The 15000-nt window shown below is 36.1% G+C and overlaps 1 protein-coding gene across 2 annotated transcripts in view; it reads left to right on the top strand.

The window, feature by feature from the left end:
• LOC144958727 (gamma-butyrobetaine dioxygenase-like) overlaps positions 1-15000 on the top strand; it is a gene marked incomplete at its 3' end in the record, with an annotated part of 39232 nt that overhangs the window by 4724 nt on the left and 19508 nt on the right. For both annotated transcript variants that reach the window (XM_078890896.1, XM_078890897.1), the window contains 4 exon segments: positions 662-975; positions 5354-5424; positions 6545-6639; positions 13441-13568. In XM_078890896.1, the coding sequence (XP_078747022.1) occupies positions 663-975; positions 5354-5424; positions 6545-6639; positions 13441-13568 (607 nt within the window).

The following is a 15000-nucleotide window of genomic DNA, read 5'->3' as shown; positions in this document are numbered from 1 at the left end:
CCAAAATTACCAGTTTTAATAAATATAAATTGAAATACCATTTATTTTATGAGAAATATGTTGCATTGAGCTTGTCATTGTTTTGTATTGTATTGACTTGTTCTGTGTTTTATTGTACTGTATTGTATTGCGTTGTATTATCTCGGTTTTATTTGAATGTGTAGTTGATAGAGCGTGTGTTATTGGATTGTTGTTAGTTGATTTATGTCATAACATTATTGCCAATGTACAGCACGCAAAACACAACATCGTCATGTCATGTGTCGTACAAATGCTTTATATTATTTATTTTATTATTATTTTTATATTATTATTATTATTATTATTATTATTATTATTATTATTATTATTATTATTATTATTATTATTATTATTATTATTATTATTATTTTAAATTATTATATTATTATTATTGTTATTATTATTATTATTATTATTATTATTATTATTATTATTATTATTATTATTATTATTGTTATTATTATTATTAATATTATTATTTTATATTATTATTATTATTATTATTATTATTATTATTATTATTATTATTATTATTATTATTATTATTATTATTATTATTATTATTATTATTATTATTATTATTATTATTATTATTATTATATTATTATTATTATTATTATTTTCTATAATTTCAAAACAGAATGGCTTCTTCAAGATTGCTAGCTGATCGGAAAGTAATATCCTCATGTATAATTCACATCACTCGCGTGTTGTCCGCAAACACTGGAAATTGCTTAATTCCTCGGCCACGGAATGTCACCAAACAGATCAACAGGTCGGGCGTCGCCCTGTATCACACCAACAATCTCTCCAAACAGATCAACAGGTCGGGCGTCGCCCTGTATCACACCAACAATCTCTCCAAACAGATCAACAGGTCGGGCGTTGCCCTGTGTCACACCAACAGCCAGGCCAAATATTCTCGCCATGTCAATGAGGCCATAGACCTAGAAGGTGAGGATTTTTTCTTGAATGCAAAGCTTCTTTCATTCATGACTTTGAACTTATCTATACGAATTCGTTTTATTTTCAAGAAGACATAAGCTTGCAAAGATGTTTGTATCAATGATAGGACTGCCGTACTTTGGAAAAACACATATTTAAACATTTGGCCAGAAAACTCGTCCTTCAAATATCGATCGATTTAAATGACCCTCATCTTGGCAACAACTCTCAAACCCGGGTTTGATTTGCCAAGATGAGGGTCATTTAAATCAATCGATATTTGAAGGACGAGTTTTCTGGCCAAATTTTTATATACGAGTTTTTCCAGAGTACGCCAGAATATGGGTCTCCGCGATCATTGTAATTTGGGATTTTTGTCAAAGTTGACATTTATTCATGCACTGAATGAGCAGACACAAAAACAGCATTTTTGTCCGATTTGAACTTGACCCTGACCTTTCGGGGATCTTCCAGAGGGCTTTCAATGCTGCTTCCTCCCAGTCTAGAATACGATATATTGATATTTGATTGCATCGTCCGCAGAGATTCAATGAAGTAATCAGACTTTGCTGAATCAGGACATAGACAACGCTGTTAACGTCCAGCTACTCATTTTACACCTTAGTACGTTGAGAGAATATGAGTAAAGAGCCTTTTCCAAGGACTCAACAATGCGCCGAATGAGGCTCGAACCCAGGACCTTCCAATCCGAAAGCGAGTGTCAAACCGCTAGACCACATAGCCTCACTCGATCTGCTAGATCCTTCAGTTGATCTTTCAATGGATTGCCATCAGCGACATCTATAATGTTGCCATTCATAAGGAGCAGACAAGTCCCTTGCGTGATGAATGAAGCACAACCCTCATCACGATATAGCAATCCTTAATGGGCGATAACTCCATTTTAATGGTCGATTATTCAATCAAATATTGATTGTTTTATTTGTTACTTTACCAGCTTGTCATCGACATCCAAACAAGCAATCTATTTTTTTAGTGATATTAAAATAAGCAAATATCATTTGTTTTATGATTGTCTTTGATCCTGATGATGTCTAAGCATTTCAATAGTTTACAATTAATTTGTTAAAGGTTTTTAACCTCAATATTATGTTAAGTTATCTCTGGTTGACATTCACGTTATCGGATTGAAATTGACCAAATTCCAATTGACCTATTTTGTTTTTGAATGAATGAATGAATGAATGAATGAATGAATGAATGAATGAATGAATGAATGAATGAATGAATGAATGAATGAATACATTATTTATAGTCGGAAAAATTACATATTATGCATCACATAACAACACATAATATTAACAATTGCACCAAAATATAAAAGTAATAATTTTGAAAAAATTAATAAGGATGTATAATATCTTCTTGATAAAATCTGATTTAAAATCAAAAATCCCTTTTCACAGACATAAGAATTTTTTTTTTAATACTTTGCACATAAATCAAATACTATATATTATATAAAAATTGACATGTCTGACTGTTTCATTAAATATGAATATCAAATACTAAAGGGAATAGAAAACAGATCTGAACCAGTCTGAGAAGCTGAGACTTTTGTCATGAGAGTCTCTCAAACTTATTCAAATCTGTCTTCGTTCTCTTGTGCTCTGGCCGATTATTCCACGAAACGGCAGCGGTATAACGAAATGACTGTTTACCGAAATGGGTTGTTTTCATGTTTGGGACATTAACAGTATTGGTGTGCCTAAAATCATATATTCTTTCTTTAAAAGTGACTTAATTTTCTAGACATTTTGGGGATAATCTGTGAAGAATTTTTAATGTTTCGGATGCCATAATTTGCATTCGCTTGGTTTCAAGGGGGATAACTTTAGCCTTTGTTAATAACTCTTTGTTAGTGCTGGTATAGTGTCACTGTAGATGAATCTTAGAGCATGGTCTTGTATTTTTTCCAATTTCTTAGCATTTAATTTTGAACAGAAGTGCCAAATAAGTGGACAAAAGTTGAAATTTGATAAAATAAATCCATGGCAAATTGTTGGTTTATTTAGTTTGGAGATGTGTATTCCTATTCTTTTTCACACGTTTTGTTGTCGAGAGGCCTTCCTGCATATTTCCTTGATGTGAAAGTCAAATTTTAGTTGATAGTCAATATCACTTCCAAGTAACTTTACTGTGTCTTCTCATGGTATTCTTACTGAATCAATATTGAATGCTGGCCACTTATTCTGCGTTCCTTTGCCAACAGCTAGAGCCTGGAACTTGTCTGGATTGGCCTTCATACAATTTATATGGAACCAATTAGGAAGGATCTGGCTCTCCTGATCAAGAACATGAACTAGAGTTTTAAACTCTATATGGCAGTAGGATAGTGTGTTATCGTCGGCATAATCATACAGTACTGAATCTTTTACAAATAAAAATATGTCATTTATAAATAAATTAAAAATCAATGGACCTAGAATCGATCCCTGTGGCGCCCGCTTTGAAAATTCTTCCCACGGACTCTGAACATCTCCAATTTTAATTTGTTGTTTTATTTTTTTATAAATAACTTTTAATTAATGTTGTCCATTTTTGTCAAACCCCATATGCTGAAAGTTTTCTAATCAATCATATGCCATGCGGCAAACAATCGTGGATAGCTCATACGGTAGAGTTACGTTCTGTCCGGCCAGGCGGAGTTGTCGTACCAGTAAGGTCGCGGGTTCGAGCCCCGGTCGCCGCCGCGAAAAATGTTTATTCTCTATTGTCTTCTGTCACTTTCCTACTCACTTCATCTCTTGTTGTCATCAACAATCGAAAGCTTTAGATAAGTCCATCAGGATTACCGTTACATATAGTTTATTGTCCAATGCCTTTTTCCAGTCCTCAATTAGTTTCAAAAGTGTTTCTGACATCCATGTTTATTCCTAAATGCACTGTCAGTAAACACGTATAATAACACTATTTCTGTCACGTCGAGATGATTGCAAATCTCTACAACCACCCGTGAAAGATTGGTTCAAAATGATCTGATAATTGGTGAAAGAGAACTTTGTCAAAAATGGTGGAAATAATTGGTAGAATCCTAACAGGTCTATGATTTTTTATGTCGAAGGGATCCGGGGGTGTTTTTTTTTTTTGGTTTTTTTTTTGTTTTGTTTTGTTTGGTTTTGTTTTTTGGGGGGGGGTTTTTGGTTTTTTTTTTTTTGTTTTTTGTTTGTTTGTTGTTTTTTTTTTTTGGTAAAAAGGGGAGTAACTGCTAATTTTAGCTTTTCTGGGAAAACATTTCTTCATTTATTATATTAGATAAATACTTGGTTGCTACCGGGCCACTGGCTTTTAGAAGTTTTACTGAAATTTTATCTTCACCTGTTGCTTTTTTGTCATCTAGACCAGTGACTATTTTTATGATTGTTTCTAGGTCAGTTCCTTTGAATTCAAATAACGGTAAGTTTGGGTAGTTCCCTTTAATTGCCGAAATGTTAAGAAGAGTTTTGTCGTTAAAGACATTTCTTCCAATGTCAGTTGCAACGTTAACAAATAATCTGTTGAATGTCGAGCACACTTCCTGCGTATCACTTAGAATTTTATTGCCCATTGAAAGAATTTTTTTTTTTGGGGGGGGGGGGGGGGGGCGAGATCGTAAAGATAAAGATAATAAAGGGGATTTTATGATTTACAATATTAAAATCCTCGTCGACAATGATCCCGTCTCGTCTGTTTTTGTTTTTTGTTTTGTTTTCTTTTTCTTTTTTTTTTTTTTATTAACGTGTCTGCATGAAGTTGAAAAGAATTTATTATGCAACCAAAATTCATGGCCCAGGTCAAAAGATAGTAATGGTTCTTTCTATCACTTGGAGATTTTTGCTATCAAGAGTTTAGAGCGACGTGTGATCATTTGAAGGTCTGATAATCCAAATTGTTATGGGGCCATTGTTGTCAAGGACATACTCCCAAACCAAAGCCCAACATCGTCCATTGAATCGATGGGGCGATGTGGTCTAGTGGTTTGACACTCGCTTTCGGATCGGAAGGTCTTGGATTCGAGCCTCGCTCGGCGCATAGTTGAGTCCATGGAAAAGGCTCTTTACTCACATTCTCTCACCGTACTAAGGTGTAAAATGAGTACCTGGCCGTTAACAGCGTTGTCTCTGTCGGAAGAAAAAAATTGTAATATCGCCTAACAGTCATCATGTCGCGTCCTACATATTAAGTGTTGATGTTGGTCAGGGACCCCTTGTATAGCGCTTTAGTGGATATTGCGCTATATAAAAACTCAATTCAATTTAATGTTAAATTACGATGCGTTCGGACCTGCAAGTATGTGCACGCCGGCGCTGAAGGTGAAGGTCACATCCATTCAGTCTCGCGTTTGAAAACGTTGACTCAAAGGTATTTGAACTTTTCTTTTCTACAGAAGAGGGGCAGAGTGACGAGGGGCCGCTGTTGTCTGATCTGAGGAAGAGAGGCTTGTACACCCACGACAGGGTAAGTAGGCCAAGGATATATAGATAGAATGAAGTTGACGTCACACGGGTCTTTGTTATTGGTTTTTGCCACCCACGTTTATGAGTAATTCTCACTTAACTGTATTAACCAGGCTATAAACGTTCAAGGTTTCACATAGTTTTGTGTGTTGGTCCGTTATACTTCCGGATGGCAATGTTATGAGCTTCTTAGCCAAGCGCATACTATCAGATAGTATAGATAGAAAAAAATGTATTAAAAATGAGCATGTAGGAACATAGATAGTTTTATTCAACTATCATTAACATACAAAAACTAAAAACATTAGCTTTTATACTACGCCTATAATTTGTCTCATAGAAATGTAATAAATAGGCATGGGGTAAAAGTAGCTCCGGTAAACTACGGATATAGTCGGTGTTAGGGTTGAGTGGGCTAATCCACCGATTCCTACAATAAGAAAAAAGACAAATGCAATTATTAGGACACCTAAATCGACATAACTGTATTGAACATCTTGCTCTCACGGGAAAGATAGGAGGTAGAAAGAGTAAAGGTCGACCAAGAAAAACATATTTGAATAGTTTGAACAGCTGGGTGACAAAGAAAGAGAAGAGTAATATTAGTTTTCTGATGTTATCTGCTCAGAGAGATGAATGGAGTACCATGATCACCGATGTTTGGCACGGACTTGGTGCTTGAAAAGGGAATCTACCAAAATCCCTCAACTTCAATAATTTCGTTTTTCTTTGGAAAACAATGAAATGACTCGATTGTTGGAGGTTTTTTGTTGTTTTTCGTTCCTTGTGCGGCTACGTGGTCTAGTGGTATGACACTCGCTTTCGTATCGGAAGGTCTTGGATTCGAGCCTCGGTCGGCGCATAGTTGAGTCATTGGAGAAGGCTCATTACTCACATTCTCTCACCGAACTCGGGTGTAAAATGAGTAGCTGCCCGTAACACCGTCGTGTCTGTCGGAAAAAAAGAATTTGTAATATCGCCTGACCGGCGTATCTCGTATCTCGTTCTACATATTACGTGTTGCTGTTGGTTAGGGACCCTTTGTAAAGTGCTTTGTGCTCGTTTAGTGGATATTGCGCTATATAAAAGCTCACGTTAATTTAATTTAATTTAATTTACAGTACCGCCACTACCACAAGTATACAATCAAAGACATCTTCGCATCAGAGGACAAGAAGGTTGTCACGGTCAGATGGGATGACGGACACATCTCGGAGTAAGTGGAAAGCACTGATGATACTTATCTGTCATTGAATTATATCACTCTACCAGAGATGCTTACTTGAAACTTCAAAAATTCGTAGCTTCCAGGGAGGGGGGGGGGGGGGGGGGGGGGAGAAAATCTCTTTAAATAGCTTTAGAAATAAATAATTTGCCCTGAGATGTTCCATAAATGTTCCAAACTCGCATGGTCCATAAATGTTCCAAACTCGCATGTTCCATAAATGTTCCAAACTCGCATGTTCCATAAATGTTCCAAACTGGCATGTTCTATAAATGTTCCAAACTGGCATGTTCTATAAATGTTCCAAACTCGCATGTTCCATAAATGTTCCAAACTCGCATGGTCCATAAATGTTCCAAACTCGCATGGTCCATAAATGTTCCAAACTCGCATGTTCCATAAATGCTCCAAACTCGCATGTTCCATAAATGTTCCAAACTCGCATGTTCTATAAATGTTCCAAACTCGCATGTTCTATAAATGTTCCAAACTCGCATGTTCTATAAATGTTCCAAACTCGCATGTTCTATAAATGTTCCAAACTCGCATGTTCTATAAATGTTCCAAACTCGCATGTTCTATAAATGTTCCAAACTCGCATGTTCCATAAATGTTCCAAACTCGCATGTTCCATAAATGTTCCAAACTCGTGAATATTACAGGTTGTTCTACGTCACGAACTAAATTGTTCTTTTCAACACGATTTATGGAGTCAGAGAGGCGAATGCCGTCTGGTTGCTGGAGCCAAAGCTTCGCATTTCTACGAATTGTGAGCATCTTTTGGATATGCAGCATTTTTGATACGTCTTCAAAACTGTTTTGTTTTGGTTTGTTTTTAGGTGTTTAACGGCGCTTTCGTTCAAAACTGTAAACAAAATATGTTTGGTTGCATGGACAGACCACAGGGCAGTGGAAAGACAATTTGTCATGTAATCAGCAGGTCCGACTCTCTCCTTACCGATAGGATTCAATAGTCTGACGTCACGTCCACCCAGCAACCAGCAGCTTGGTTCTAAACAAAGAAAATCGGTACTCTTTATTCTTAATGCTGGCTAGAACTTTTTCACATGTCATGTGATCAGAATATATAAAATAATAATAATAATAATAATAATAATAATAATAATAATAATAATAATAATAATAATAATAATAATAATAATAATAATAATAATAATAGATCTTTATTGTCCACAAATATGGCAATTTGTCATTTAGTTACACTTGTCATAACGTTATATGATAACTATAACATTGAACAGACACCTCTCTCTCTCTCTCTCTCTCTCTCTCTCTCTCTCTCTCTCTCTCTCTCTCTCTCTCTCTTTCTCTCTCTCTCTCTCTCTCTCTCTCTCTCTCTCTCTCTCTCTCTCTCTTCCTCTCTTTCTTTCACGCATGCGACATACACAACATCAACATTTTCATTTCATTTTCAATTCGTTACATTCTTGGCAATTCAACACCAAATATTATCATCATTATCAATTGGTCACTTCATCTAGCCTAACATTAAACAAATTAATCAGTCAATCAGTCAACGCATCAATCCTTGGTTTTGCTGTACCATATGAAATATTCAACATTTTTATTGCTGATGGAACGAACGTTGATTTATACTTGTTAGTTCCACATTTAATCTGACAAAAACTTCTCCCAGATGGCAAAATATCAAATTCATGGTATAAAATATGTTTTTTTATTGTTGGTAATTGAGAATGCTTTCCTTTTTATTGCTTTTCCATGAATTCTTTCTACTTCATCAACAGGATGGTTTATTATTTTTGATGCCTCTTTGTAATTCTAAATCATCATACAATGCTTTATATAATATTAAGCGAAGGATAGGTCTTCAATCAACAAATCGCGAAATAAGATGAAATTAGTGGTGCACTTTTGTGTCGGAAGTAAACAAGGCCGCCGCCATTTCGATTTCCTTGAGACAAAAACATTGATACGAACGATTTTTCCGAGGATTTGAAGCAGAACTCTAAACGTTAAAGTTTGAAGTACATACCATTCATTAATACGAACAATCATACAACGTTTAATACTTAAATGAGTGAAACGTTGCCATGAAACAAATAAATATCAAAATATCTGTGACGTCACCGGCGGAAAAGTTATTAGAGAGAGAACGGACCGCGAAGACGAGAGACGCATGCGCACAACCAACATGACGTTCTCTCTCTAATAACTTTTCCGCCGGTGACGTCACAGACTATGGGTGACGTCCAATCAAGGGAAGCTACTCTTCCACTAATCTCATTCCCTATTTTGTTCAATGATATTCTGTATAGAATGTACTTGTTGCTTTTTCTGTTTGGGTAAGGACAATCTATTTTTGTGTCGGGTGGCTGTGACGTTTAGGGGAATGTTCTGGGGCGATGTGGTCTAGTGGTATGACACTCGCTTTCGGTTCGGAAGGTCCTGGGTTCGAGTATCAGATATCAAAATATATTTGGAGATTATTATTATTAGTCCAATACCCACTAAACGTGCTCAAAACGCTTTACAACCGTCCGCTGACCACCGGCAACGCTTTACATGTAGAATGAGACATGATGCCTGTTAGGCAATATTACAATTTATTTCCGACAGAGACAAATAAAATATATCAATATACAATTCACATTCGAACAGAGATAGATGCACTAAAATGCAAACGGGAAAATAACAGAAAATGATAGAGAAAAGGCAAATGATATACTTCATGAATTTTTCTCTAGTGTCTTTGTTGTATGACGACGATACTTCGAACATTCCCTACTTTCATGACAGAAACCTTTAGAATTATCTACCTGCTATTATCTTATCAGGAAACAAAACAACCGTTAAGCTATCTAAACCTGACGCATCAAAAAGTGTGTGTGTGGCCTGGTGACCCCATCGTTATCTACTGAGACTGACGGAGGTATGACGTCACTCAAAACTCTTGATAGCAAAAATCCCCAAGTGATAGAAATAGCCATTACTCTCTTTGACCTGGGTCGTGAATTTTGGTTGAATAATAAATTATTTTTCAACTTCATGTAGACACGTTATTTAAAAAAAACACACACACACACAACGAAAAGAAAAATAAAACAAAACAAAAAAACAAAAACAAACGAGACGGGATCATTGTCGACGAGGATTTTTAACATTGTAAATAATGAAATCCCCTTTATTATCTTTACGATCTCGGCAAACCCCCCCCCCCCCCCCCCCCCCCCCCCTCCAAAGACGGACAACAAAGCTTTTGAACGTAACCGAAAATATGACACAAGGAAAGTGTTCAAATACTCAGCCTTACCATCTCTGAAATACAGAAGAGCTAGGGATGACATTTGACACTTATACAAAATTGACCATGGCTTTGATCAAATTGACCATGGCTTTGATCAAATTGACCATGGCTTTGATCAAATTGACCATGGCTTTGATCAAATTGACCATGGCTTTGATCAAATTGACAATGGCTTTGATCAAATTGACCATGGCTTTGATCAAATTGACCGTGGATTTGATCAAATTGACCATGGATTTGATCAAATATTGTCCATGGCTTTGATCAAATTGTCCATGGCTTTGATCAAATTGACCATGGCTTTTATCAAATTGACCATGGCTTTGATCAAATTGACCATGGCTTTGATCAAATTGACCATGGCTTTGATCAAATTGACCATGGCTTTGATCAAATTGACCATGGCTTTGATCAAATTGACCATGGCTTTGATCAAATTGACCATGGATTTGATCAAATTGACCATGGATTTGATCAAATATTGTCCATGGATTTGATCAAATTGTCCATGGCTTTTATCAAATTGACCATGGCTTTTATCAAATTGACCATGGCTTTGATCAAATTGGCCATGGCTTTGATCAAATTGTCCATGGCTTTGATCAAATTGACCACAATACCCTTTAGAAGTATTTTCATATTGTCAAATTTATCCGCCGAGACAAATACAACATTTTTATGACACATTCTTCTACAATTATTCGGCAAAATTATTTTATTGTAAGGTCAGTGAACTCTTTTTAAAATGAGGTTTTTTTTTAGAGAGCAATATCCACTAAACGTGCTCAAAGCGCTTTACAAGAGTCCATGACCATAAGCAACACGCAACAAGTAGAACGAGACATGACGCCTGTTAAGCGATATTTTTTTTCGCACAGAGACAACGCTGTTAACAGCCAGGTACTTATTTTATACCTGAGTACGGTGAGAGAGTGTGAGTAAAGAGTCTTTTCCAAGGACTCAACTATGCACCAAGCAGGCTCGAACCCAGGACCTTCTGATTCGAAAGCGAGTGCCATACCACTAGACCACATAGCCGGACAAAGTAAACACATGGAACAGTTTAAAATTTATAACGAAAGACTCCCAAACTATGAATCATTAATTTGACAAAATGCAAATGGCAGGGAGTTACGTGACCTGACATAGGAATTCAATGAAAAGGTTTTCACGGGCTATCTATAGGTTTTAGATATGGGCATCCATTGTTATGCTGTGATCGACACGGTCTCGTTAACAGTGTTGTCTCTGACGGATGGTGGGGGGTGCAATACCGCCTAACAGGTTGACGACTGTGTCGAGATAATGTATTGGTGTTTTATTTTATGTTTTGTTGTTGTTCTTTTTTCTTGGGTGATATTCGATAACAAAGACATATGCATATCTCAGCTTTGTAGAGTTGTCATATCGCTGATATAAAATATAGTGAGCATTTATATTGCGCAATATCCTCTAAAAGTGCTCAACGCGCTTTACAAGGTGTCCCCAAGCAACAGCAACACGTGCCATGTGCAACGAGACATGATGCTTGTTAGGCGATATTACAATTTTTTTGCCGACAGAGATAATGCTGTTAACGGCTCGGTACTCATTTTACACCTGATTACGGTGAGAGAATTCAACTACGCACCGAGTGAGGTTCAAACCCAGGATGTTCCGATCCGAAAGCGAGTTTCATACCACAAGACCACATAGCCGCAAAAGATAGATATAGAATGGATTTGGTGACAGCTCTGATCCTTGTGGTACGCCATCCATTATTGATCATTTTATAAATATTGATGTCATCTCCATGGGAACGGTGGTAACTTCTTTTACCTTATTCAGAATTTTTATATATGTATGTATGAATGGATGGATGGGTGGATGGATGGATGAATGGATGGATGTCTGAATGGATGGATGGATGGATGGATGTATGAATGGATGTATGGATGAATGGATGGATGGATGGATGGATGTATGAACGGATGGATGGATGGATGGATGGATGTATGGATGAATGTATGAATGGATGGATGAATGGATGGATGGATGAATGGATGGATGGATGAATCGATGGATGGATGGATGGATGGATGGATGGGTGGATTGATGGATGGGTGGATGGATGGATAGATTGATGGATGGATGGATGGATGGATGGATGGATGGATGGGTGGATGGATGGATGGGTGGGTGGATGGATGGGTGGATGGATGGATGGATCGATGGATGGATGGGTGGATGGATGGATGGATCGATGGATGGATGGATCGATGTATGTATGTATGTATGTATGTATGTATGTATGTATGTATGTATGTATGTATGTATGTATGTATGTATGTATGTATGTATGTATGTATGTATGTATGTAAGTATGTATGTATGTATGTATGTATGTATGTATGTATGTATGTATGTATGTATGTATGTATGTATGTATGTATGTATGTATGTATGTATGTATGTATGTATGTATGTATGTATGTATGTATGTTGTATATGTATGTATGTATGTATGTATGTATGTATGTATGTATGTATGTATGTATGTATGTATGTATGTATGTATGTATGTATGTATGTATGTATGTATGTATGTATGTATGTATGTATGTATGTATGTATGTATGTATGTATGTATGTATGTATGTATGTATGTATGTATGTATGTATGTATGTATGTATGTATGTATGTATGTATGTATGTATGTATGTATGTATGTATGTATGTATGTATGTATGTATGTATGTATGTATGTATGTATGTATGTATGTATGTATGTATGTATGTATGTATGTATGTATGTATGTATGTATGTATGTATGTATGTATGTATGTATGTATGTATGTATGTATGTATGTATGTATGTATGTATGTATGTATGTATGTATGTATGTATGTATGTATGTATGTATGTATGTATGTATGTATGTATGTATGTATGTATGTATGTATGTATGTATGTATGTATGTATGTATGTATGTATGTATGTATGTATGTATGTATGTATGTATGTATGTATGTATGTATGTATGTATGTATGTATGTATGTATGTATGTATGTATGTATGTATGTATGTATGTATGTATGTATGTATGTATTGTATGTATGTATGTATGTATGTATGTAGTGTGTATGTATGTAGTATGTATGATGTATGTATGTATGTATGTATGTATGTATGTATGTATGTATGTATGTATGTAATGTATGTATGTATGTATGTATGTATGTATGTATGTATGTATGTTATGTATGTATGTATGTATGTAGTATGTATGTATGTATGATATGTATGTATGTATGTATGTATGTATGTATGTATGTAGTAATGTATGTATGTATGTATGTATGTATGTATGTATGTATGTATGTATGTAAGTATGTATGTATGTATGTATGTATGTGTGTGTGTATGGATGGATGGATGTATGTATGGAGCGATGGATGGATGGATGTATGCATGTATGCCATTTCAAACAGCATTTTCTAAGAATTCCCATTATAATCCCAGGTTCGATGCCATCTGGTTGCGCCACCTGTGCCATTGCAAGGATTGCAAACATGACACCAACGGAATGCTCAAAATAGACTGGCGTGATCTCCCCTTAGACATATGCGTGTTGTCGACGGAATTAGAGGGTAGGTGGACACTTTGATGCATGATGCCAAAAATTTATTTTTAGACCTTCCTACATCAAAAAAAAAAAAAGATTAAAAAAAAAAAGTAATGTAGAGCCATGAGGCCCTTGGAGCCGGGGTTAATCCCGTTTTATATAGCGTGAAAAGGACAATATCAATTTCTCGCTACCCTTTGGATACGACGCTAGTCTGTCGCAAAGTACTTTCCACCAGATCTAATAGACCCAGCTACCCAATTACTGCTGGGTGGACATGGAGGAAGGGGGGGAGGGTCAGAAAAAACCTCAACTGCACCCGGGATCGATCTCGGTCCCTTTGCGTGTGAAGCGAGTGCTCTACCAACTGAGCTATAGGGATCCCCGTCGACACAAGAACACAGTATTATTCTTTGCTTACTCTGAAAATACAATGTTTCAAAATTTTGGCCAGAAAACCCGCCCTCGGAATATCGATTGTTAAAACGATCCTCATCTAAAGCGCTTTGAGCACGTTTAGTGGATAGTGCGCTATATTCTTGCTCAAGTTTTTAAAAACTTTTTATTTTTGTTGATAATTTTTGTTTGGCTATTTTGTCAGCCTAAAGCTCCTTCTAATCATTATTCTCAGAAGAATATCTGACAAGATCAACAGAAATGTCGGCCCAGAACAGGCAGGATTTAGGAAAAACAGTGGTACTCGAGAGGGCATTTTCAATCTTCGAATGCTCATAGAAAAGTATATAGATACTCAAAAAGATATGTGCCTGCTTTATTAATTATTCAAAAGCCTTTGACACCGTTAAACACAAGGAGTTGATAGAAAGTCTCAGAACCACCGACATAGATGATAACGACATTGCTGTAATGTCAAACCTGTACTGGCAACAAGTAACAAAAATCAGAATCAACAACGATATTTCTGAGCCCCTAACCATTCAAAGAGGAGTACGTCAAGGATGTGTATTATCCCCAGCATTATTCAACCTATACACAGACATAATATTCAGGAACGTGGAACACCTGCCTGGTCTTAATGTCGGGGGAGTGAATATTAATAATCTCCGCTATGCTGATGATACAGTGCTTATAGCAGAAACTGAACAAGATCTACAAGCCATTGTAGATATAGTCAAAACTGAAAGTGAACAGTTTGGCCTGCTCATGAATGTGAAAAAAAAACAAAGACAATGCTATTTAGCAAGAGAAAAAACAATGGGAAAATATCAATTGAAATAGATGGAAAGATCATAGAGCAAGTAAAATTATTCCAATATCTAGGAGCATTATTGACAGAAGATGGAAAATGCGATGCAGAAATCATCAGACGAATTGCATTGGCCAAGAGTAAATTTTCAAAAATGCATTCCCGAATCACATCCCACGACCTATCACTTACCAAAAAAACAGGTCTGGCAAAATGCTACATTTGGTCAACACTACTTTATGGATGTGAA

Source organism: Berghia stephanieae, chromosome 13 (assembly GCF_034508935.2).
Source record: "Berghia stephanieae isolate SIO BIC M18660-M18661 chromosome 13, UCSD_Bste_1.3, whole genome shotgun sequence".
Classification (NCBI taxonomy): Eukaryota; Metazoa; Mollusca; class Gastropoda; order Nudibranchia; family Aeolidiidae; genus Berghia; species Berghia stephanieae.
Note: the sequence above shows the minus strand (reverse complement) of the source record. Positions and strands in the feature narration are given on the sequence as shown.